General features: G+C 45.3%; 1 protein-coding gene across 1 annotated transcript in view; it reads left to right on the top strand.

Annotated features, from left to right (window-relative positions):
- fbxl7 (F-box and leucine-rich repeat protein 7) overlaps positions 1–24,417 on the top strand; it is a 152,937-nt gene that overhangs the window by 59,740 nt on the left and 68,780 nt on the right. Inside the window, exon 3 of the mRNA XM_063070107.1 lies at positions 1,377–1,988. Coding sequence (XP_062926177.1) covers positions 1,377–1,988 — 612 coding nt within the window. The remainder of the gene's footprint in view (positions 1–1,376; positions 1,989–24,417) is intronic.

A 24,417-nucleotide genomic window follows, 5' to 3' on the forward strand; every position in this document is an offset into this window, starting at 1 on the left:
ATTCACACCTGCCTCCGAGTGATGATTCCATATTCACACCGCCCTCCGAGCGACGATTCCACATTCACACCCCTCCGAGTGACGATTCCACATTCACAACCCTCCGAGTGGCGATTCCACATTCACATCCCTCCGAGTGATGATTCCACATTCACACCACCCTCCGAGTGACGATTACACATTCACACCTCCCTCTGAGTGATGATTCCACATTCACACCTCTCTCTGAGTGACGATTCCACATTCACTTCCCTCCGAGTGACGATTCCACATTCACACCCCTCCGAGTGATGATTCCACATTCACACCGCTCTCCAAGTGACGATTCCACATTCACACCGCCCTCCGAGCGACGATTCCACATTCACACCCCTCCGAGTGAGGATTCCACATTCACAACCCTCCGAGTGGCGATTCCACATTTACACCCCTCCGAGTGACGATTCCACATTCACATCCCTCCGAGTGACGATTACACATTCACACCGCCCTCCAAGTGACGATTACACATTCACACCTCCCTCTGAGTGATGATTCCACATTCACACCCCTCCGAGTGACGATTCCACTTTCACACCCCTCCGAGTGATGATTCCACATTCACACCTCCCTCCAAGGTCACGGTGTATTTTTCCAAGGCATGGGAGTTAAAACTTGAGGGTATACATTATATCTAAGGTGAAGAGAGAAAGATTTGAAAAGAGACTCCTGCCAGATGAAGTGGTAAAGGTGGGTACAATTGCACTTTTTTATGAACATTTAGTCAGATACATGGATAGAAAATTTTCAGGGTTTGAAATGTGTAATACTAGAAGGTGTGCAATTAAGGTGAGAGGGAGTAAATTTAAAGGACATGCAAGCTTCTTATATAGAGAATAGTGGATGCTTGGAATGAGCTGCCTGGGGTGGTAGCAGTGGCTGATACATTAGAGTCTTTTCAGAGATGTTTTGATTGGCAGGTGAATGTGAGGAAAACGAGTGGTTATGGTGATTGTGTAGATAGAAGGGATTAGTTTGGCCATTTGATTACTGATTTATTTGGTACTGCTCTATGTTCAATGCCTTTTTGCTTCAGTAACGTGCCAGTGAACTGAATGATCAGCGTGGGTTTGTTGGGCTAAGGGGCCGTTTCAGTGGTGTGTGGCTTTATGACTTCCTCGGTGTTCTGTGTATATTCATTGTAAAGGGGAAAGTCAACAATATGGGAGGGGTAAGTAACACTATCACGAAAGTTGTTTAATGTAGAGTTGCTTGGTTACTTTGTGCAGCATAAATGTTGGCCTGAACCTGGTACTAAGTAGTTTATTTACGTACTGTTAGTTTTAATGATTTCCAAGTTACTCTAGTCTAATGCAAGTTTTCTGTGTGTATTTCAGATTCAGATTTGAGTATGCGGACACTAAGTACACCCAGCCCTGCTTTGATATGCCCTCCGACCACGCAGTCTATTCAGAATGGCCAAGGATCCTCCACCTCATCTTCTTCTGTCACAGGGGAGACCACTGCTATGATCCATTCCCAGTCTGTGTTGCTGATCCCTCAGGGTGTCATCAGGCCAGCATCAAGGCAACAGAAAGAACAGTCTCCCATTGACAACCTTCCCGATCAAACCCTGATTGAGATGTTTTCACACCTTCCTACCAACCAGCTGTGCCGTTGCACGAGGGTGTGTCGTCGTTGGTACAACCTCTGCTGGGACCCACGTCTATGGAGGACTATTCGTCTCACAGAAGAAACAGTGAACGTGGACAGAGCTCTGCGTGTGCTCACCCGAAGGTTGTGTCAGGACACACCAAATGTCTGTCTTACATTGGAAAAAGTCATCCTTCAGAGCTGCAGGCGGCTGAGCGACAGGGGTCTCTACACCATTGCTCAGTGTTGTCCAGAACTGCGGCAGTTGGAAGTACCTGGCTGTTACGGAATCTCCAATGAAGCACTCTATGATGTTGTCTCCCGGTGTCCCAACTTGGAGTATCTGGATGTTTCAGGTAACTGCAGTAAATACATGAACATTTGGCAACTGGTAACTGTTCAGATACAAGTTCAAATTCGGTCAAATTCCATGCATCCGCCAGGTAGATATTGATGTGGCATTAGGGTTAGGGCAACACACACAAAATGCTGCATCTATGGAAAAGAGAACAGTCGACAGTTTGGGCTGAGACCCTTCACCAGGACTCAGGCATTCTGTGTATGTTGCTTGGATTTCCAGCATCTGCAGATTTACTCTTGTGTGTTATTGCTAAGGCATTTCTCTTTTTTTTGAGAATGGGGGCAAGGCTGGTAACAACTGGCTGAAAATATTAGTAACTTAATTGCTGTGAACATTGTTTCTCCTCAGTGGTCAATCATAGCTTGCCACTGCTAAATCCAAGCATTATCACAGTCTCCTAGGTTTTACAAAACCATTTTCCTGAGGTGATGTGAGGAAATCCTCATTTCCCAAAATCAAAGAGCCTTCTGCAATTCCTAGAAGTGTTGTACTTTTCTTAGTGAGGGTGTAGAGAAGAGAGGATTGGGGTGGGTGGTGCATTGCATGTCATTTAGCTCATCAAGTTTGACCCAAGCATCAATCACTCATTTTACAGTGATCTTCCATTAATCCTATTTTTTTTCTTCTCACAGTCTCATCAATTGCTACCAATTCTACCACTGACCTACAGGCTCTCCAGCCCATAATAACCATAAGACCATAAGACATAGGAGCAGAATTAGGCCATTTGGCCCATCGACTCTGCTCCACCATTCAATCAAGACTGATCTGTTTTTCCCCTCCTCAATCCCATTCCACGGCCTTCTCTCTGTAACCTTTGATGCAGTGTCCAAACAAGAACCTCTATAACTGTGCTAATGATGATTATCAAATATGTGTCTGCATGTGATCCATATCTGTACCACCCTTGCCTATTCATGTGTCTGCCTAAATGCCTCTAAATGCCACCATCATATCAGCTTCCACCAGCCCTCTGACAGCCTTTTCCACTCACTGTAAAACTTAACAGCCTTGCACATCTGCTTTAAATTTGAACCCTGTCACTTCAAAGCTATATCCTATAGTATTTGACATTTCTTCACATTTTTCCCCTCTCTATGCCTCTCATAACTTTATAATGTTATATCAGGAGGATCCCCCTTCTGACTCTATATTTCAGAGGAAACTGTCCAAATTTACAATACAGAACAGCACAGGAACAGACCCTTCAGCCCATAATACTTTTCCAAACTAGTTAAACTAGTAACTAAATGCCTAATTAAACTAGTCCCTTCTGTCTACACAATGCTCATATTCTTCCATCAGATTTACAAATGGTCCATGCCCCAGCTGATGTCTCTCTAAGCATCAGCATTTCAAAGGCTCCAGCTATACTTCCCCCTTACAGCGGACCTCTCAAAGTGCAACACCTTTTACTTGCATGGATTAAACCTCATCAGCCATTTGTCCAGTCATATCTCCAACTGAACTCTATCCTACTGTATCCTTGGACAACCATCTTCATTATCCACTATTTTTATTGTTTGCAGACCTCTTAATCAGCCCATCTATCCAAATCGTCCAAATCATTATATGTTACAAATAACCGAGGTTCCCAACAATGATTCCTGCAGAACACCACTGGTCTCAAACCTCTGCTCACTGTAACATCCCTCCACCTCTACCCTCTTGTTTTCTATGGGTAAGGTAATCCTGAATCCCAATTGTTGGGAGTGGGCCAGTGTTAGACTGTGAGGCTTTGATGAGATAAAACTTAGGCAAGCACAGGTAGAGCTTTTAAATAAATTTCTGGTAATTTTTTTTCTTTCTTTGTCTATTAGTAGACAGCTCATGTACTGAGAATGCGTCCAGAGTTAGTGGTATGTTATTTGTCTGAGATAAGACCAGACTGTTCCACCATTCAATCATGGGCTGATCCAATTCTCCAGTCATCCCCACTCCCCAGCCTTCACCCCATACTCTTTGATGCCCTGGCTAATCAAGAACCTATCTACAAGGCGTGATTGATAAGTTCGTGGCCTAAGGTAGAAGGAGTCAATTTTAGAAAACCTAGCACATTTATTTTTCACCCTGCACTAGTGTTGCCACCATGTCCTCGTGCCCCTCCTTGGGTGATAAGACCTTGAGACTGAGCTAGTGGATGACTGCACGAAGGCTGATGTCCATTTTCTCAGACAGTGCTTACTTGCAATTTTCAATTATCTGAAACAGAAATACCACAAAAGTTATTAACTTCAAACTTTCTGCATAATCACTCAAAGAGTTGAACTGCACGTGCATGCACCGAGAGCTGTATAACTCATCTCCTTCTACCTTAGGCCACAAACTTATCAATCAACTGTGCTGTGGACCACTTTCTGGAGGTCCGAGACACCCACTTCTACAAAGAAGGGATCCGTATGTTCCACAACCGCTGGACTCAGTGTGTACATGTAGGAGGGGACTATGTTGAAAAATAAGTGTGCTAGGTTTTCTAAAATTGACTCTTTCTACCTTAGGCCACGGACTTATCAATCACCCCTCGTATCTCTGCCTTAAATGCACCCAATGACTTGGCCTCCACAGCCGCTCGTGGCAACAAATTCCACAGATTTACCACCCTCTGACTAAAGTAATTTCTCTGCATCTCTGTTCTAAATGGACGTCCTTCAATCCTGAAGTCATGCCCTCTTGTCCTAGAATCCCCTACCACAGAAAATAACTCGGAATGTTTCTATGAGATCTCCCTCATTCTTTTGAACTCCAGGGAACACAACCCAAGAGCTGTCAGACGTTCCTCATACGGTAACCCTTTCATTCCTGGAATCATTCTTGTCAATCTTCTTTGAACCCTCTCCAATGTCAGTATATCCTTTCCAAAATAAGGAGCCCAAAACTGCACACAATACTCCAAGTGTGGTCTCACAAGTGCCTTATGGAGCTTCAACGTCACATCCCTGTTCTTATATTCCATACCTGTAGAAATGAATGCCAACATTGCATTCACCTTATTCACAACCGACTCAACCTGGAGGTTAACCTTTATATCCTGCACAAGGACTCCCAAGTCCCTTTGCATCTCTGCATTTTGAATTCTCTCCCCATCTAAATAATAGTCTGCCCGTTTATTTCTTCCACCAAAGTGTATGACCATACACTTTCCGACACTGTATTTCATTTACCACTTCTTTGCCCATTCCCCTAAACTATCTAAGTCTCTCTGTTTCCTCAACACTACCTGCTCCTCCACCCATCTTTGTATCATTGGCAAATTTAACCACAAATCCGTTAATCCCATAGTCCAAATCATTGACAGACGTCATAAAAAGCAGCGGTCCCTACATTGACCTCTGTGGAACTCCACTGGCAACTGGCAGCCAGCCAGAATAGATTAGATTAGATGAGGACACGCAGTCCTCTTTTATTGTCATTTAGTAATGCATGCATTAAGAAATTATACAATGTTTTTCCAGAATGATATCACGAAAACATATGACAAACCGGCTTAAAAACGAACAAAAACCACATAATTATAACATATAGTTACAACAGTGCAAAGCAATACCGTAATTTGATAAGAACAGACCATGGCACAGTAAAAGTCTCAAAGTCTCTCGAAAGACCCATCATGTCACACAGACGGTGAACCTCCAGCGCCGCCAACTTGCCGATGCAGCATCCTGGAAGCATCCGACCACAGTCTGACTCTGAGTCCATCCCAAAACTCCGAGCCTCCGACCACCTCTCCGACACCGAGCAGCGAGCAACATCTCTGCTGAGCACTTCGACCCCGGCCCCGGCAACAGGCAATAGGCAAGGCCGAGGATTTGGGACCTTCGTCTCCGGAGATTCTCGATCGCACAGTAGCAGTGGAAGCGAAGCAGGATAGGATCCCTTTATTCCCACTCTCTGTTTTCTGCCCAACAGCCAACGCTTGACCCATGCTAGTAACTCCCCTGTAATTCCATGGGCTTTTATCTTGTTAAGCAGCCTAAGGTGCAGCACTTTATCAAAGGTCTTTGAAAATCCAAGTACACCACGTCTACTGCATCTCCTTTATCTACCTGCTTGTAATTTCCTTACACTCTCCCTGATAACTACATCTGCATGGGCGTGCATTGAGCTGCAGCTCTTTAAAACTGTGTCAGGAGCCGTAGCTCGGTGAACTTAGGGTCATTTGGAAGAATGACGAGGTGATAAATATGAGCTACAAGGAGGTAATCACCACAAATTTGCAGGAGGCATGTAGCTGGATGAGTCTAAGGGGAAGTAATGAGAACAGGCAGCCAGTGCAGAGTATGCCTGTGGCTGTGCCCCTCAGTAATATCACTGTAGGGGGAAGTGATCTAGCAGGGAGAAGTTTCAGTGCCCGGGTCTCTGACAACAACCCTGGCTCTGTGGCTCAGAAGGGAAACGGCAAGAAGAGAAGTGCAGTAGTGATAGGGAATTCCATCGACAGAGGAGCAGACAGTAGATGCTGTGGATGTAAAAAATACAGTATTTTCCCTTCCAGGTGCCAGGGCCAAGGGAAACTTAGAGTGAGTCCACAGTGTTCTAAAGTGGAAGGACAAACAGCCAGAAGTCATGGTACATATTGACACCAATGACAGGGAGGAGGTCCTGAAGAGAGAATATAGGAAGTTAGGTAGAAAGCTGAAAAGAAGGACCTCCAGGCTAGTAATCTCTGGATTACTGCCTGGGCCACATGCCAGCGGAGAGTAAAATAGGATGATTTGGCAGATGAATGTGCGGCTGAGAAATTGGTGGAGGGGACAGGGGATTCATACTTCTCGATCATTGGTATCTCTTCAGGGGAAAGTATGACCTGTACAAAAAGGATGGGTTATACCTGAATCCGAGGGGGCCAATATTCCTGTAAGCAAGTTTACTAGAGCTGCTGGGAAGGATTTAAACTAATCCGGCAGGGGGTTGGCAACTGGAGAGATAGAGCTGAGGCTGGAGCATTTGGTATACAAGTAGATGCAGTGTGTAATGAGACTGTAAGGAAGGACAGGCAGATGATAGACAAAATTATAGTCAGTGGGATGAGCTGAAGTGTAACATGGGAGCAAAATCAAAAGGGGTGATGAATACAGGACTGTATATACAGGTCCACAATCCCTTATCCAAAATCCTTTTGCATTTCGGAATTCAGAATTTTTCAGATTTCAGAACCTCCCTGCCCCACGATACCAAAAAACACGTATGCTCAAGTCCCTTATTTAACTTGTCTCAGTGCGGTGGACTTTAGGACCCGGCGGCACACCAAACGTACGCACATCATCTCGTATACTTTAAATCATCTGTAGATTACTTATAACACCTAATACAATGTAAATGCTATGTAAATAATTGTTATACTGTATCGTTTAGGGAATAATGACAAGAAGAAATTTTATTTCCAACAAAAACATTCAATAAAACATAAAAATATACAGCTTGAAATGAACTGTATCAATCACATGGTAAATGACTTATTGGAATAAATGTAGAACATCACTATCACTGTCACTATAAAACTTCAGTAACCTGTCTTTCTGTTGATTTAAATCATTAACAGTGGTAGTTCCGACACTATTTTCTTCAGTAAGACGCCGCACAGACACACCACAGTCAAGCTTCTACAATAACTCCACTTTCTGCGTTATTGATGATGATAGATGCTTCCTTCTCTTTTTCTCATTGTTACCCATAGGGGTATCTGCAGCTCTTTTTGACATTTTCACAGTGAAATTAAACACAAAGTCAACAGTGAACACAAAATATCAGTGAGCAGCAAATGCAGGTGTAACCAGTACAACGTGCTGAGCCACAACTGACGTCTGGTGGCCTCCGCTAGTGCTGCCACGTCACACCTGAGTGACGTCAGCTGTTGGCAAAAAAACCGTCAGTTTTCGGAGCTTTTTGGATTTCAGAATTTCGGATAAAAGAATGTACACCTGTATTTGAAGGCACACAGTGTATGGAATAAGGTAGATGATCTTAAAGTGCAGTTAGAAATTGGCGGGTCTAATGATATGGGCAACACTGAGTTTTGGCGGAAAGAACATCATTGTTGGGAGCTTAACATCTATGAAAACATATTGTATTGCAAGGACAGACCGAAAGGCAGAGGGGTTAGGGTGGCTCTGTTGGTAAAATATGAAATTCAAACCTTAGAAAATAGTGACGTAGGATTAGAAGGTGTAAAATCTTTGTAGGTAGAGTTAAGAAACTGCAAGGGTAAAAAGACCCTGATAAAAGAGATATATATATGTCTCCAAGCAGTAGCCAGGAATGTTGGATACAAATTATAATGGGAGATAGAAAAGGCATGTAAAAAGGGCAATTCGATATTTCGGGCCGAGACTCTTCGTCCTCATCTTGGCCTGAAACGTCGACTGTACCCCTTCCTATAGATGCTGCCTGGCCTGCTGCGTTCACCAGCATTTTTTATGTGTGTTGCTTGAATTTCCAGCATCTGCAGATTTCCTCGTGTTTGCGTTTTTAAAAAGGGCAATGTTATGATAGTCATGGGGGTTTTCAAAATGTAGGTAGATTGGGAAAATAAGGTTGGTCCTGGATCTTAAGAAAGGGAATCTGTAGAATGCCTATGAGATGCTTTTTTAGAGCAGCCTTTGGTTGAGCCTACTAAGAGAAAAGGCAGTACTGGTTTGGGTGATTTTAAGGTAAAGGAACCCTTGGGAGACAGTGAACGTAATATGATGAAATTCGCCCTGCAGTTTGAGATGGAGAAGCTAAAGTCAGATGTATAAGTATTATAGTGGAGTAAAGGTAATTACAGAGGCATGAGAGAGGAGCTAGCCAGAACTGATTGGAAGGGGACACTAGCAGGGATGACGGCAGAATGGCAGTGGCTGGATAAATTTGGAAGGCACAAGGAAGATACATCCCAAGGATGAAGCGGAATTCTAACGGGAGGGTGAAGGAACCGTGGCTGATCAGGGAAGTCAAATACAACATAAAAATAAGAGAGAGGGCATATAATGGAGCAAAAATTAGTGGGAAGCTTTTAAAAGCTGCCAGGAGGCAACTAAAAAACCAAAAGGAGAGAAAAGATGAAATGCAAAGGTAAGCTAGCCAATAATATAAGAGAGAATACCAAATGTTTTTTCAGACATTTGAAGAGTAAAAGAGAGGTGAGAGTGGATATTGGACCACTAGAGAGGCAGTAATAGAGGAACCAAAAAAATGCCAGATGAACTTAATAACTATTTTGCATCAGTCTTCACTGTGGAAGACAGTAGCAGTATGCCAGAAATTCAGGAGTGTCAGGGGACAGAAGTGAGAGTAGTTGTTTTTACTGAGGCAAAGGTACTTGGGAAACTGAATGATCTGAAGGTAGATAAGTCACCTGGTCCAGATGGACTGCACTCCAGTGTTCTGAAAGATGTAGTTTGTGGAAGCATTAGCAGTAATTATTCAAGAATCACTAGATTCTGGAATGGTTCCAGAGGAGTGAAAAATTGTAAATGGTACTCCACTCTTTAAGAAGGGAGGGGGGCAGAAGAAAGGAAGTTTATAGGCCAGATAGCCTGACTTCAGTGGTTGGGATGATGTTGGAGTCCATTATTAAGGATGTTGTTTTGGGGTATTTTGAGGCACATGAAAAATAGGCCACAGTCAGCATAGTAAGGGGAAATATTGTCTGACAAATCAGTTGGAATTCTTTGAGGAAATAACAGGCAGGATAGAGAATATAATAGACCAAAAATTAGTTGGAAGATAGAGAAATGGGAAGCTTTTAAAAACCAACAGAAGGCATCTAAAAAAATCAAAAAGAAGGAAAAGATGAACTATGAAGGTAAGCTAGCCAATAATATGAAAGAGGATATCAAAAGCTTCTTCAGACATGTAAAGAGGAAAAGAGAGGCGATGGTAGATATTGGACCAGTGCAAAATGATGCTATGGGGGGAGGGGATAGTAACAGGGGAAAACCAATGAGGTAGAGCTGGCAGATCAGCCATGATCTTACTGAATAGTGAAACAGGCTTGAGAGGCCAGATAGCCTATTCCTGCAACCATTTCTTATGTTGTTATGTCCTGTTTCACCCAAAGCCATGTTAACTTTCACATATGTCCATGTTTTTCAAAATAGATGCAAATCTTATCCCTATGAATTCTCTCTAATCACTTGCCTACTGCTGCTGTGAGTTAACTTAATTATCCATACGCCATTTTTAAGGAATAATATTGGCTACTCTCCAGAACTCCAGGATCTCACCTCTGGCTAGAGAGGGTACAAAGATCTTTATCAGTGTCCTAGCCATTTCCTGTGTTGCCTCTTCTAATAATGCGATATATCACATCAGGTCCTGGGGACGTTTTAGCATCTTGGCCCAAAACATTGACTGTTTTATTCTTTTCCACAGATGCTGCCTGACCTGCTAAGTTCCCCCAGTGTTTTGTGTGTGTGTTGCCTTGGATTTCCTGCATCTGCATACTTTCTCATGTTTCTGGGAACATATCTACATTAATGTTCTTCAACAGACCAATTGCTTTCGATATGCCCCTTCATGATCTCGCCACACATCATGTAATTCTGCTCATTCTGCTCATTTAGGTCCTTTCCTCTTCCCCTGACTCTAAGCATGAGCTCTCTCCTTTATCCTTGAATGGTCCTATGCTCTTGCTTTCAATGTATGTAGAAAATGCCTTGATTCCGCCTGTTCAAGTTCTCTTCTGCTTCCTTTATAGGCCCTGTCTGAACTCAGCTTCCTAAACCTCACAGCCTAATAAAGTTACAATTTACCTTCTCCCGTGGTCCAGATTTATCCTTATCCTCAACTATCTTGAGACTGAAGGAGTTTGAATAAATGATCACTTAACCAGGCTTATATCCTAGAAGAGCCTCCAGTTTGCCTCTTACCTGGTTGAATCACCTACTTGCTCCCTGATTCATTCCTCTTGGATGCACCAGTTGCCAGATATTTGGGAGGAAACTGAAGGACCAGGAAAACCCATGCAGATAAAGAGAGAATGTGTTAACTCCACGCAGACAGTACCAGAGGTCGGCATTGAGCTCGGCTCACTGGAGTCATCAGTTAGCAGCTCCAGTTACTGGACCACATTTGTTGAAAAAAAAGTAAGAAAAAACTTATAATAAATTATGATATGAAATTATTATAATAAATCTAAAGTGCTTACATACAGGTAAACTGAACAAAACTAGAGACCAGCATTCATGAACTAATGATCACAGTACAGATGAGTTTGAGGGGTGCAAAGCACCTGCCCGTCCTTCAGTTTATTTTGAGAGTCCAGTAATCTCAGCTGGATCTTTATGTAATTAAAACATTGAAATTACTTTAATACCTGTGATATGATGCTGTTCATGAACTATCTGCGCTCCTTACTGGTGACATACTGTTGCATTAGTGAATCGCCCCGAACAAAATGTCACAGTGAATTCTCTGACACTTTTCAAAACCGTGTTCTGTTTTATCACCTTTTACTGTGTTGTGGAGTGTTATGTAAATCAATCAAGGCAACAAATCTTTTCATTGTCCAAGTGCTCCAGCTTGTCACACACAACATTAAAGAGGCCACTAGATAAAGACAGCCTCATCAATCTACAAGTAAAAAATACACATACATTAAGAAAGATATGCCACACTGATTACCCAGATTGAAACACCTCCCCAGTTAACCAGTCCTCCAAGACCTTCTGAGATACAGTCATAATCATAGTCATACTTTATTGATCCCGGGGGAAATGGGTTTTCGTTACAGTTGTATCATAAATAATTAGTAATAAACCATAAATAATTAAATAGTAATATGTAAATTATGCCAGTATATAAGTCCAGGACCAGCCTACTGGCTCAGGGTGTCTGACCCTCCAAGGGAGGAGTTGTAAAGTTTGATGGCCACAGGCAGGAATGACTTCCTATGATGCTCAGTGTTGCATCTCGGTGGAATAAGTCTCTGGCTGAATGTACTCCTGTGCCCAACCAGTATGTTGATGTGTTAATGTGATTAGATATCTTCTCCAGAGATTACCTCAGCATTTCCTGGGTTTAGGTCACCATATCACTCTGGGCTGCCTCCACTGGTGACACCAGTCACAGTTTGGTAACTCAAATTGTTCAACTGCAACCAGGTCCAATCTGTGCAGCATCTTGTGCAGCAGAGCATCACCATCTAACTTACAGCTTTTCGCTGATCTACTACACTTCAAACCTGCGACCCAGATAGTTGCACCTGTCCTGAGAATTGTTTCTCAGGTCCCTGTTGCAAGAAAAGTCCCCTTTGTTCTCTTCCCTTCTACAAAGTGAACTGCGTGTGATTTCAAACTTCCTCGCAGGCACTGAGCGATTAAGAGCTCAGTTGTGGAGAGTATAGTGGTAGATTGAAAACTTGATCTGCCAACAGAAGGAACAATTCAACTAGAGTTACAGGGAAACCCGAGTATCCGAGTTACAGAACCTGAGTATCCAAGTTACAGGCGAACCGGAGTATCTCAGTTACAGGGAAACCAGAGTATCTCAGTTACAGGGAAACCGGAGTACCCGAGCTACAGGGAAACCGGTGTATCTCAGTTACATGGAAACCGGTGTATCTCAGTTACCGGGAAACCGGAGTACCTCAATTACAGAAAACCCGAGTATCCGATTTACAGGGAAACCGGTGTATCTCAGTTACAGGGAAACCGGAGTATCCGACTTACAGGGAAACAGGAGTATCCGAGTTACAGGAAAACCCGCGTATCTCAGTTACAGGGAAGCCGGTGAATCTCAGTTACAGGGAAACCAGAGTACCCGAGTTACAGGGAAACCGGTGTATCTCAGTCACAGGGAAACCGGAGTATCCCAGTTACAGGGAAACAGGAGTATTCGAGTTACAGGAAAACCAGCGTATCTCAGTTACAGGGAAGCCGGTGTATCTCAGTTACAGGGAAACCGGAGTACCCGAGTTACAGGGAAACACTAGTATCTCAGTTACAAGGAAATCCAAGTATCCGAGGTACAGGAAAACACGAGTATCTCAGTTACAGGGAAACAGGAGTATCTCAGTTACAGGGTAACCGGAGTATCTCAGTTACAGGGAAACCCGAGTATCCGAGTTACAGGGGAACTGGAGTATCTCAGTTACAGGATAACTGGAGTATCCGAGTTACAGTGAAACCCGAGTATCGCAGTTACAGGGAAACCAGAGTATCTCAGTTACAGGGACACCCAAGTATCCGAGTTACAGGGAAACAGGTGTATCTCAGTTACAGGGAAACCGGAGTATCTCAGTTGCAGCGAAACCTGAGTCTCCTAGTTACTGGGAAACCTGAGTATCTCAGTTGCAGGGAAACCAGTGTATCTCAGTTACAGGGAAACTGGAGTATCCGAGTTACAGGGAAACCCGAGTATGTCAGTTACAGGGAAACCAGAGTATCTCAGTTAAAGGGAAACCCGACTATCCGAGTTACAGGGAAACTGGAGTATCTCAGATACAGGGAAACCCGAGTATCCTAGTAACAGGGAAACCCGAGTATCTCAGTTACAGGGAAACCGGTGTACCTCAGTTACAGGGAAACTGGAGTATCCGAGTTACAGGGAAACCCGAGTATCTCAGTTACAGGGAAACCAGAGTATCTCAGTTAAAGGTAAACCCGAGTATCCGAATTCCAGGGAAACCGGTGTATCTCAGTTACATGGAAACCGGTGTATCTCAGTTACAGGGAAACCGGAGTATCCGAGTTACAGGGAAACAGGAGTATCCGAGTTACAGGAAAACCCGCGTATCTCAGTTACAGGGAAGCCGGTGTATCTCAGTTACAGGGAAACTGGAGTACCCGAGTTACAGGGAAACCCGAGTAACCGAGTTACAGGGAAACCCGAGTATCCGACTTATAGGGAAACCCAAGTATCTCAGTTACAGGGAAGCCCGAGTATCTCAGTTACAGGGAAACCAGTGTACCTCAGTTACAGGGAAACCCGAGTATCCGAGTTACAGGGAAACGGGAGTATCTCATTTACAGGGAAACCGAGGTATATGAGTTACAGGGAAACCCGAGTATCTCAGTTACAGGGAAACCCGAGTATCTCAGTTACAGGGAAACCCTAGTATCCCAGTTACAGGGAAACCGGAGTATCCGAGTTGCAGGGAAACCAGAGTATCTGAGTTACAGGGAAACCCGAGTATCTAAGTTTCAGGGAAACCCGAGTATCCGAGTTACAGGGAAACCCGAGTATCTCAGTTACAGGGAAACTGGAGTATCCGAGTTACAGGGAAATCGGAGTATCCGAGTTACAGGGAAACCGGTGTATCTCAGTTACATGGAAACCGGTGTATCTCAGTTACCGGGAAACCGGAGTACCTCAATTACAGAAAACCCGAGTATCCGATTTACAGGGAAACCGGTGTATCTCAGTTACAGGGAAACCGGAGTATCCGACTTACAGGGAAACAGGAGTATCCGAGTTACAGGAAAACCCGCGTATCTCAGTTACAGGGAAGCCGGTGAATCTCAGTTACAGGGAAACCAGAGTACCCGAGTTACAGGGAAACCGGTGTATCTCAGTCACAGGGAAACCGGAGTATCCCAGTTACAGGGAAACAGGAGTATTCGAGTTACAGGAAAACCAGCGTATCTCAGTTACAGGGAAGCCGGTGTATCTCAGTTACAGGGAAACCGGAGTACCCGAGTTACAGGGAAACACTAGTATCTCAGTTACAAGGAAATCCAAGTATCCGAGGTACAGGAAAACACGAGTATCTCAGTTACAGGGAAACAGGAGTATCTGAGTTACAGGGAAACCCGAGTATCTCAGTTACAGGGAAACCCGAGTATCCGAGTTACAGGGAAACCCGAGTATCTCAGTTACAGGGAAACTGGAGTATCCGAGTTACAGGGAAACCCGAGTATCTCAGTTACAGGGAAACCAGAGTATCTCAGTTACAGGGAAACCCGAGTATCCAAGTTACAGGGAAACACGAGTATCTCAGTTACAGGGAAACCAGAGTATCTCAGTTACAGGGAAACCCGAGTATCCAAGTTACAGGGAAACCCGAGTATCTCAGTTACAGGGAAACCAGTGTAACTCAGTTACAGGGAAAGTGGAGTATCCGAGTTACAGGGAAACCCGAGTATCTCAGTTACAGGGAAACCAGAGTATCTCAGTTACAGGGAAACCCGAGTATCCAAGTTACAGGGAAACCCGAGTATCTCAGTTACAGGGAAACCCGAGTATCCGAGTTACAGGGAAACCCGAGTATCTCAGTTACAGGGAAACCGGTGTATCTCAGTTACAGGGAAACTGGAGTATCCGAGTTACAGGGAAACCCGAGTATCTCAGTTACAGGGAAACCAGAGTATCTCAGTTAAAGGTAAACCCGAGTATCCGAATTCCAGGGAAACCGGTGTATCTCAGTTACATGGAAACCGGTGTATCTCAGTTACAGGGAAACCGGAGTATCCGAGTTACAGGGAAACAGGAGTATCCGAGTTACAGGAAAACCCGCGTATCTCAGTTACAGGGAAGCCGGTGTATCTCAGTTACAGGGAAACTGGAGTATCCGAGTTACAGGGAAACCCGAGTATCCGAGTTACAGGGAAACCCGAGTATCCGACTTATAGGGAAACCCAAGTATCTCAGTTACAGGGAAGCCCGAGTATCTCAGTTACAGGGAAACCAGTGTACCTCAGTTACAGGGAAACCCGAGTATCCGAGTTACAGGGAAACGGGAGTATCTCATTTACAGGGAAACCGAGGTATATGAGTTACAGGGAAACCCGAGTATCCCAGTTACAGGGAAACCCGAGTACCTCAGTTACAGGGAAACCCTAGTATCCCAGTTACAGGGAAACCGGAGTGTCCGAGTTGCAGGGAAACCAGAGTATCTGAGTTACAGGGAAACCCGAGTATCTAAGTTTCAGGGAAACCCGAGTATCCGAGTTACAGGGAAACCCGAGTGTCTCAGTTATAGGGAAACCCGAGTATCCCAGTTACAGGGAAACCGGAGTATCCGAGTTATAGGGAAACCGGAGTATCCGAGTTACAGGAAAATCCGACTATCTCAGTTACAGGGAAACCAGTGTATCCGAGTTACAGGGAAATCCGAGTATCTCAGTTACAAGGAAATGAGAGTATCCGAGTTACAGGGAAACCAGAGTATCTCAGTTACAGGGAATCCCGAGTATCCCAGTTACAGGGAAACCCGAGTATCTCAGTTACAGGGAAACCCGAGTATCCGAGTTACAGGGAAACCCGAGTATCCGAGTTACAGGGAAACCCGAGTATCTCAGTTACAGGGAAACCCTAGTATCCCAGTTACAGGGAAACCGGAGTATCCGAGTTGCAGGGAAACCAGAGTATCTGAGTTACAGGGAAACCCGAGTATCTAAGTTTCAGGGAAACCCGAGTATCCGAGTTACAGGGAATCCCAAGTATCCCAGTTGCAGGGAAACCGTTGTATATCAGTTACAGGGAAACCCGAGTATCTCAGTTGCATGGAAACCGGTGTATATCAGTTACAGAGAAACCGGAGTATCCGATTTACAGGGAAACCCCAGTATCTCAGTTACAGGGAAACCCGAGTGTCCCAGTTACAGGAAAACCCCATATTCCGAGTTACAGGGAAATCCGTGTATCTCAGTTACAGGGAAACTGGAGTATCCAAGTTACAGAGAAACCCGAGTATCCGAGTTACAGGGAAACCCGAGTATCTCAGTTACAGGGAAACCCTAGTATCCCAGTTACAGGGAAACCGGAGTATCCGAGTTGCAGGGAAACCAGAGTATCCGAGTTACAGGGAAACCCGAGTATCTAAGTTTCAGGGAAACCCGAGTATCCGAGTTACAGGGAATCCCAAGTATCCCAGTTGCAGGGAAACCGTTGTATATCAGTTACAGGGAAACCCGAGTATCTCAGTTGCATGGAAACCGGTGTATATCAGTTACAGAGAAACCGGAGTATCCGATTTACAGGGAAACCCCAGTATCTCAGTTACAGGGAAACCCGAGTGTCCCAGTTACAGGAAAACCCCATATTCCGAGTTACAGGGAAATCCGTGTATCTCAGTTACAGGGAAACTGGAGTATCCAAGTTACAGAGAAACCCGAGTATCGCAGTTACAGGGAAACCCGAATATCTGAGTTACAGGGAAACCCAAGTATCCGAGTTACAGGAAACTCGAGTATCCGAGTTACAAGGAAACCCGAGTATCCCAGTTACAGGGAAATCGGAGTATCTCAGTTACAGGGAAACCCGAGTATCCGAGTTGCAGGGAAACCCGGGTATCCGAGTTACACCAAAACGCAAGTATCTCAGTTACAGGGAAACTGGAGTATCCGAGTTACAGGGAAACCCGCGATTCTCAGATACAGGGAAACCAGTGTATCTCAGTTACAGGGAAACCGGAGTACCCGAGTTCCAGGGAAACCGGAATATCTCAGTTACAGGGAAACCCGAGTATCCGAGTTACAGGGAAACCCGAGTATCTCAGTTACAGGGAAACCAGAGTATCTCAGTTACAAGGAAACCCGAGTATCCTAGTTTCAGGGAAAGACTAGTATCCCAGTTACAGGGAAATCGGAGTATCTCAGTTACAGGGAAACCCGAGTATCCGAGTTACGGGGAAACCCGGGTATCCGAGTTACAGGGAAACGCAAGTGTATCAGTTACAGGGAAACTGGAGTATCCGAGTTACAAGGAAACCCGCGAATCTGAGATACGGGGAAACCAGTGTATCTCAGTTACAGGGAAACCGGAGAACCCGAGTTACAGGGAAACCGGAATATCTCAGTTACAGGGAAACCCGAGTATCCGAGTTACAGGGAAATCGATGTATCTCAGTTACAGGGATACTAGAGTATACCAGTTACAGGAAAACCCAAGTATCCGAGTAACAGGGAAACCCGAGTATCTTATTTACAGGGAAACTAGAGTATCTCAGTTACAGGGAAACCCGAGTATCCGAGTTACAGGGAAACACGAGTATCTCAGTTACAGGGAAACCAGTGTATCTCAGTTACAGGGAATCCCGAGTATCCGAGTTACAGGGAAACCCGAGTATCCGAGTTACAGGGAGACCGGAGTATCTCAGTTACTGGGAAAGCGGAGTATCTGAGTTACAGGGAAACCCTAGAATCTCAGTTGCATGGAAACCGGTGTATATCAGTTACAGGGAAACCGGAGTATCCGACTTACAGGGAAACCCCAGTATCTCAGTTACAGGGAAACCTGAGTGTCCCAGTTACAGGGAAACCCCATATTCCGAGTTACAGGGAAATCTGTGTATCTCAGTTACAGGGAAAGTGGAGTATCCGAGTTACAGGGAAACCCGAGTATCTCAGTTACAGGGAAACCAGAGTATCTCAGTTACAGGGAAACCCGAGTATCCGAGTTACAGGGAAACCCGAGTATCCGAGTTACAGGGAAACCCGAGTATCCGAGTTACAGGGAAACCGGAGTATCTGAGTTACAGGGAAACCCGAGAATCCGAGTTACAGGGAAACACGAGTATCCGATTTACAGGGAATCCCAAGTATCCTGGTTACAGGGAAACATGAGTATCTCAGTTACTGGGAAACCTGTGTATCTCAGTTACTGGGAAACCGGATTATCCGATTAAAAGGAAAACCCGCGTATCTTAATTACAGGGAAACCGGAGTACTCGAGTTACAGGGTAACCCGAATATCCGGGTTACAGGGAAACCCGAATATCTGAGTTAAAGGGAAACCAGTGTATCCGAGTTACAGGGAAATCCGAGTATCTCAGTTACAAGGAAATGAGAGTATCCGAGTTACAGGGAAACCCGAGTATCTCAGTTACAGGGAAAGCGGAGTATCTCAGTTACAGGGAAATTGGAGTATCCGAGTTACAGGGAAACCCGAGTATCTGAGTTACAGGGAAACCCGAGTATCTCAGTTACAGGGAAACCGGAGTATCTGAGTTACAGGGAAACCCAAGTGTCTCAGTTACAGGGAAACCCGAGTATCCGAGTTACACGGAAACCCGAGTATCTCAGTTATAGGGAAACCCGAGTATCCCAGTTACAGGGAAACCGGAGTATCCGAGTTATAGGGAAACCGGAGTATCCGAGTTACAGGAAAACCCGAGTATCTCAGTTACAGGGAAACCCGAGTGTCCGAGTTACAGGGAAACCCCAGATTCCGAGTTACAGGGAAATCCGTGTATCTCAGTTACAGGGAAACTGGAGTATCCGAGTTACAGGGAAACCCGAGTATCTCAGTTACAGGGAAACCCGAGTATCTGAGTTACAGGGAAACCCGAGTATCCGAGTTACAGGAAACTCGAGTATCCGAGTTACAAGGAAACCCGAGTATCCCAGTTACAGGGAAATCGGAGTATCTCAGTTACAGGGAAACCCGAGTATCCGAGTTGCAGGGAAACCCGGGTATCCGAGTTACACCAAAACGCAAGTATCTCAGTTACAGGGAAACTGGTGTATCCGAGTTACAGGGAAACCCGAGTATCTCAGTTACAGGGAAATCCGTGTAACTCAGTTACAGGGAAAGTGGAGTATCCGAATTACTGGGAAACCGGAGGATCTCAGTTACAGGGAAAACCGAGTATCCGAGTAACAGGGAAACCCGAGTATCTCAGTTACAGGGAAACCAGAGTATCTCAGTTACAGGGAAAACCGAGTATCCAAGTTACAGGGAAACACGAGTATCTCAGTTACAGGGAAATCGGAGTATCTCAGTTACAGGGAAACCCGAGTATCCGAGTTACGGGGAAACCCGGGTATCCGAGTTACAGGGAAACGCAAGTGTATCAGTTACAGGGAAACTGGAGTATCCGAGTTACAAGGAAACCCGCGAATCTGAGATACGGGGAAACCAGTGTAACTCAGTTACAGGGAAAGTGGTGTATCCGAATTACTGGGAAACCGGAGGATCTCAGTTACAGGGAAAACCGAGTATCCGAGTTATAGGGAAACCCGAGTATCTCAGTTACAGGGAAACCAGAGTATCTCAGTTACAGGGAAAACCGAGTATCCGAGTAACAGGGAAACCCGAGTATCTCAGTTACAGGGAAACCAGAGTATCTCAGTTACAGGGAAACCCGAGTATCCAAGTTACAGGGAAACACGAGTATCTCAGTTACAGGGAAACCAGTGTATCTCAGTTACAGGGAAATCGGAGTATCCGAGTTACAGGGAAACCCGAGTATCCGAGTTACAGGGAAACCCGAGTATCTCAGTTACTGGGAAAGCGGAGTATCTGAGTTACAGGGAAACCCTAGAATCTCAGTTGCATGGAAACCGGTGTATATCAGTTACAGGGAAACCGGAGTATCCGACTTACAGGGAAACCCCAGTATCTCAGTTACAGGGAAACCTGAGTGTCCCAGTTACAGGGAAACCCCATATTCCGAGTTACAGGGAAATCCGTGTATCTCAGTTACAGGGAAACTGGAGTATCCGAGTTACAGAGAAACCCGAGTATCGCAGTTACAGGGAAATCGGAGTATCTGAGTTCTAGGGAAACCCGAGAATCCGAGTTACAAGGAAACCTGAGAATCCGAGTTACAGGAAACCCGAGTATCCGAGTTACAGGAAACCGGAGTATCTGAGTTCTAGGGAAACCCGAGAATCCGAGTTACAGGGAAACACGAGTATCCGATTTACAGGGAATCCCAAGTATCCTGGTTACAGGGAAACATGAGTATCTCAGTTACTGGGAAACCTGTGTATCTCAGTTACAGGGAAACCGGATTATCCGATTAAAAGGAAAACCCGCGTATCTTAATTACAGGGAAACCGGAGTACTCGAGTTACAGGGTAACCCGAATATCCGGGTTACAGGGAAACCCGAATATCTGAGTTACAGGGAAACCAGTGTATCCGAGTTACAGGGAAATCCGAGTATCTCAGTTACAAGGAAATGAGAGTATCCGAGTTACAGGGAGACCGGAGTATCTCAGTTACAGGGAAACTGGAGTATCCGAGTTACAGGGAAATTGGAGTATCCGAGTTACAGGGAAACCCGAGTATCTGAGTTACAGGGAAACCCGAGTATCTCAGTTACAGGGAAACCGGAGTATCTGAGTTACAGGGAAACCCAAGTGTCTCAGTTACAGGGAAACCCGAGTATCCGAGTTACACGGAAACCCGAGTATCTCAGTTATAGGGAAACCCGAGTATCCCAGTCACAGGGAAACAGGAGTATCCGAGTTATAGGGAAACCGGAGTATCCGAGTTACAGGGAAACCCTAGTATCTCAGTTACAGGGAAACCCGAGTGTCCGAGTTACAGGGAAACCCCAGATTCCGAGTTACAGGGAAATCCGTGTATCTCAGTTACAGGGAAACTGGAGTATCCGAGTTACAGGGAAATCCGTGTATCTCAGTTACAGGGAAACTGGAGTATCCGAGTTACAGGGAATCCCGAGTATCCGAATTACTGGGAAACCGGAGGATCTCAGTTACAGGGAAACCCGAATATCCTAGTTACAGGAAAGCAAGAGTATCTCAGTTACAGGGAAACCGGTGTTTCTCAGTTACAGGGAAACCCTAGTATCTCAGTTGCATGGAAACCGGTGTATATCAGTTACAGGGAAACCGGAGTATCCGACTTACAGGGAAACCCCAGTATCTCAGTTACAGGGAAACCCGAGTGTCCCAGTTACAGGGAAACCCCATATTCTGAGTTACAGGGAAATCCGTGTATCTCAGTTACAGGGAAACTGGAGTATCCGAGTTACAGAGAAACCCGAGTATCTCAGTTACAGGGAAACCCGAGAATCCGAGTTACAGGAAACCCGAGTATCCGAGTTACAGGAAACCGGAGTATCTGAGTTCTAGGGAAAACCGAGAATCCGAGTTACAGGGAAACACGAGTATCCGATTTACAGGGAATCCCGAGTATCCTAGTTACAGGGAAACAAGAGTATCTCAGTTACAGGGAAACCGGTGTATCTCAGTTACAGGGAAACACGAGTATCCGAGTTACAGGGAAACCCGAGTATCCGACTTATAGGGAAACCAGTGTACCTCAGTTACAGGGAAACCCGAGTATCTCAGTTGCAGGGAAACCGGTGTATATCAGTTACAGGGAATCCCGAGTATCCGAGTTACAGGGAAACCCGAGTATCCGACTTATAGGGAAACCCAAGTATCTCAGTTACAGGGAAGCCCGAGTATCTCAGTTACAGGGAAACGAGTGTACCTCAGTTACAGGGAAACCCGAGTATCTCAGTTGCAGGGAAACCGGTGTATATCAGTTACAGGGAAACCCGAGTATCCGAGTTACAGGGAAACCCGAGTAACCGAGTTCCAGGGAAACCCGAGTATCCGACTTATAGGGAAACCCAAGTATCTCAGTTACGGGAAGCCCGAGTATCTCAGTTACAGGGAAACCCGAGTATCTCAGTTACAGGGAAACCCGAGTATCTCAGTTACAGGGAAACCCAAGTATCCGAGTTACAGGGAAACCCGAGTAACTCTGTTACAGGGAAACAGGAGTATCTCAGTTACAGGGAAACCCGATTATCTGAGTTACAGGGAAACCCGAGTATCCGAGTTACAGAGAAACCCGAGTATCCGAGTTACAGGGAAACCCGAGTATCTCAGTTACAGGGAGACCCGAGTATCTCCATTACAGGGAAACCCTAGTATCCCAGTTACAGGGAAACCGGAGTATCCGAGTTGCAGGGAAACCAGAGTATCTGAGTTACAGGGAAACCCGAGTATCTAAGTTTCAGGGAAACCCGAGTATCCGAGTTACAGGGAAACCCGAGTATCTCAGTTACAGGGAATCCCGAGTATCCCAGTTGCAGGGAAACCGGTGTATATCAGTTACAGGGAAACCCTAGTATCTCAGTTGCATGGAAACCGGTGTATATCAGTTACAGGGAACCCGGAGTATCCGACTTACAGTGAATCCCCAGTGTCTCAGTTACAGGGAAACCCGAGTGTGCCAGTTACAGGGAAACCCGAGAATCCGAGTTACAGGAAACCCGAGTATCCAAGTTACAGGAAACCGGAGTATCTGAGTTCTAGGGAAACCCGAGAATCCGAGTTACAAGGAAACGTGAGTATCTCAGTTGCAGGGAAAGCGGTGTATCTCAGTTATATGGAAGCTCGAGTATCCGAGTTACAGGGAAACCTGTTTATCTCAGTTGCAGGGAAACCAGATTATCCGATTAAAAGGAAAACCCGCGTATCTTACTTACAGGGAAACCGGAGTACTCGAGTTACAGGGTAACCCGAATATCCGGGTTACAGGGAAACCCCAATACCTGAGTTACAGGGAAACCAGTGTATCCGAGTTACAGGGAAATCCGAGTATCTCAGTTACAAGGAAACAAGAGTATCCGAGTTACAGGGAGACCGGAGTATCTCAGTTACAGGGAAAGCGGAGTATCTCAGTTACAGGGAAACCCGAGTATCTCAGTTACAGGGAAGCCCGAGTATCCCAGTTACAGGGAAGCCCGAGTATCCGAGTTACAGGGAAACCCGAGTATCCAAGTTACAGGGAAATCAGAGTATCCGAGTTACAGGGACACCCGAGTATCTGAGTTACAGGGAAAACCGAGTATCTCAGTTACAGGGAAACCGGATTATCTGAGTTACAGGGAAACCCAAGTGTCTCAGTTACAGGGAAACCCGAGTATCCGAGTTACACGGAAACCCGAGTATCTCAGTTATAGGGAAACCCGAGTATCCCAGTTACAGGGAAACCGGAGTATCCGAGTTATAGGGAAACCGGAGTATCCGAGTTACAGGAAAACCCGAGTATCTCAGTTACAGGGAAACCAGAGTATCCGAGTTACAGGGAAACCCTAGTATCTCAGTTACAGGGAAACCCGAGTGTCCGAGTTACAGGGAAACCCCAGATTCCGAGTTACAGGGAAATCCGTGTATCTCAGTTACAGGGAAACTGGAGTATCCGAGTTACAGGGAAATCCGTGTATCTCAGTTACAGGGAAACTGGAGTATCCGAGTTACAGGGAATCCCGAGTTTCCGAATTACTGGGAAACCGGAGTATCTCAGTTACAGGGAAACCCGAATATCCTAGTTACAGGAAAACAAGAGTATCTCAGTCACAGGGAAACCGGTGTATCTCAGTTACAGGGAATCCCTAGTATCTCAGTTGCATGGAAACCGGTGTATATCAGTTACAGGGAAACCGGAGTATCCGACTTACAGGGAAACCCCAGTATCTCAATTACGGGGAAACCCGAGTGTCCCAGTTACAGGGAAACCCCATATTCCGAGTTACAGGGAAATCCGTGTATCTCAGTTACAGGGAAACTGGAGTATCCGAGTTACAGAGAAACCCGAGTATCGCAGTTACAGGGAAATCAGAGTATCTCAGTTACAGGGAAACCCGAGAATCCGAGTTACTGGAAACCCGAGTATCCGAGTTACAGGAAACCGGAGTATCTGAGTTCTAGGGAAACCCGAGAATCCGTGTTACAAGGAAACGTGAGTATCTCAGTTGCAGGGAAAACGGTGTATCTCAGTTAACTGGAAGCTCGA

The sequence above is a fragment of the Mobula hypostoma genome, chromosome 17 (genome assembly GCF_963921235.1).
Source record: "Mobula hypostoma chromosome 17, sMobHyp1.1, whole genome shotgun sequence".
Classification (NCBI taxonomy): Eukaryota; Metazoa; Chordata; class Chondrichthyes; order Myliobatiformes; family Myliobatidae; genus Mobula; species Mobula hypostoma.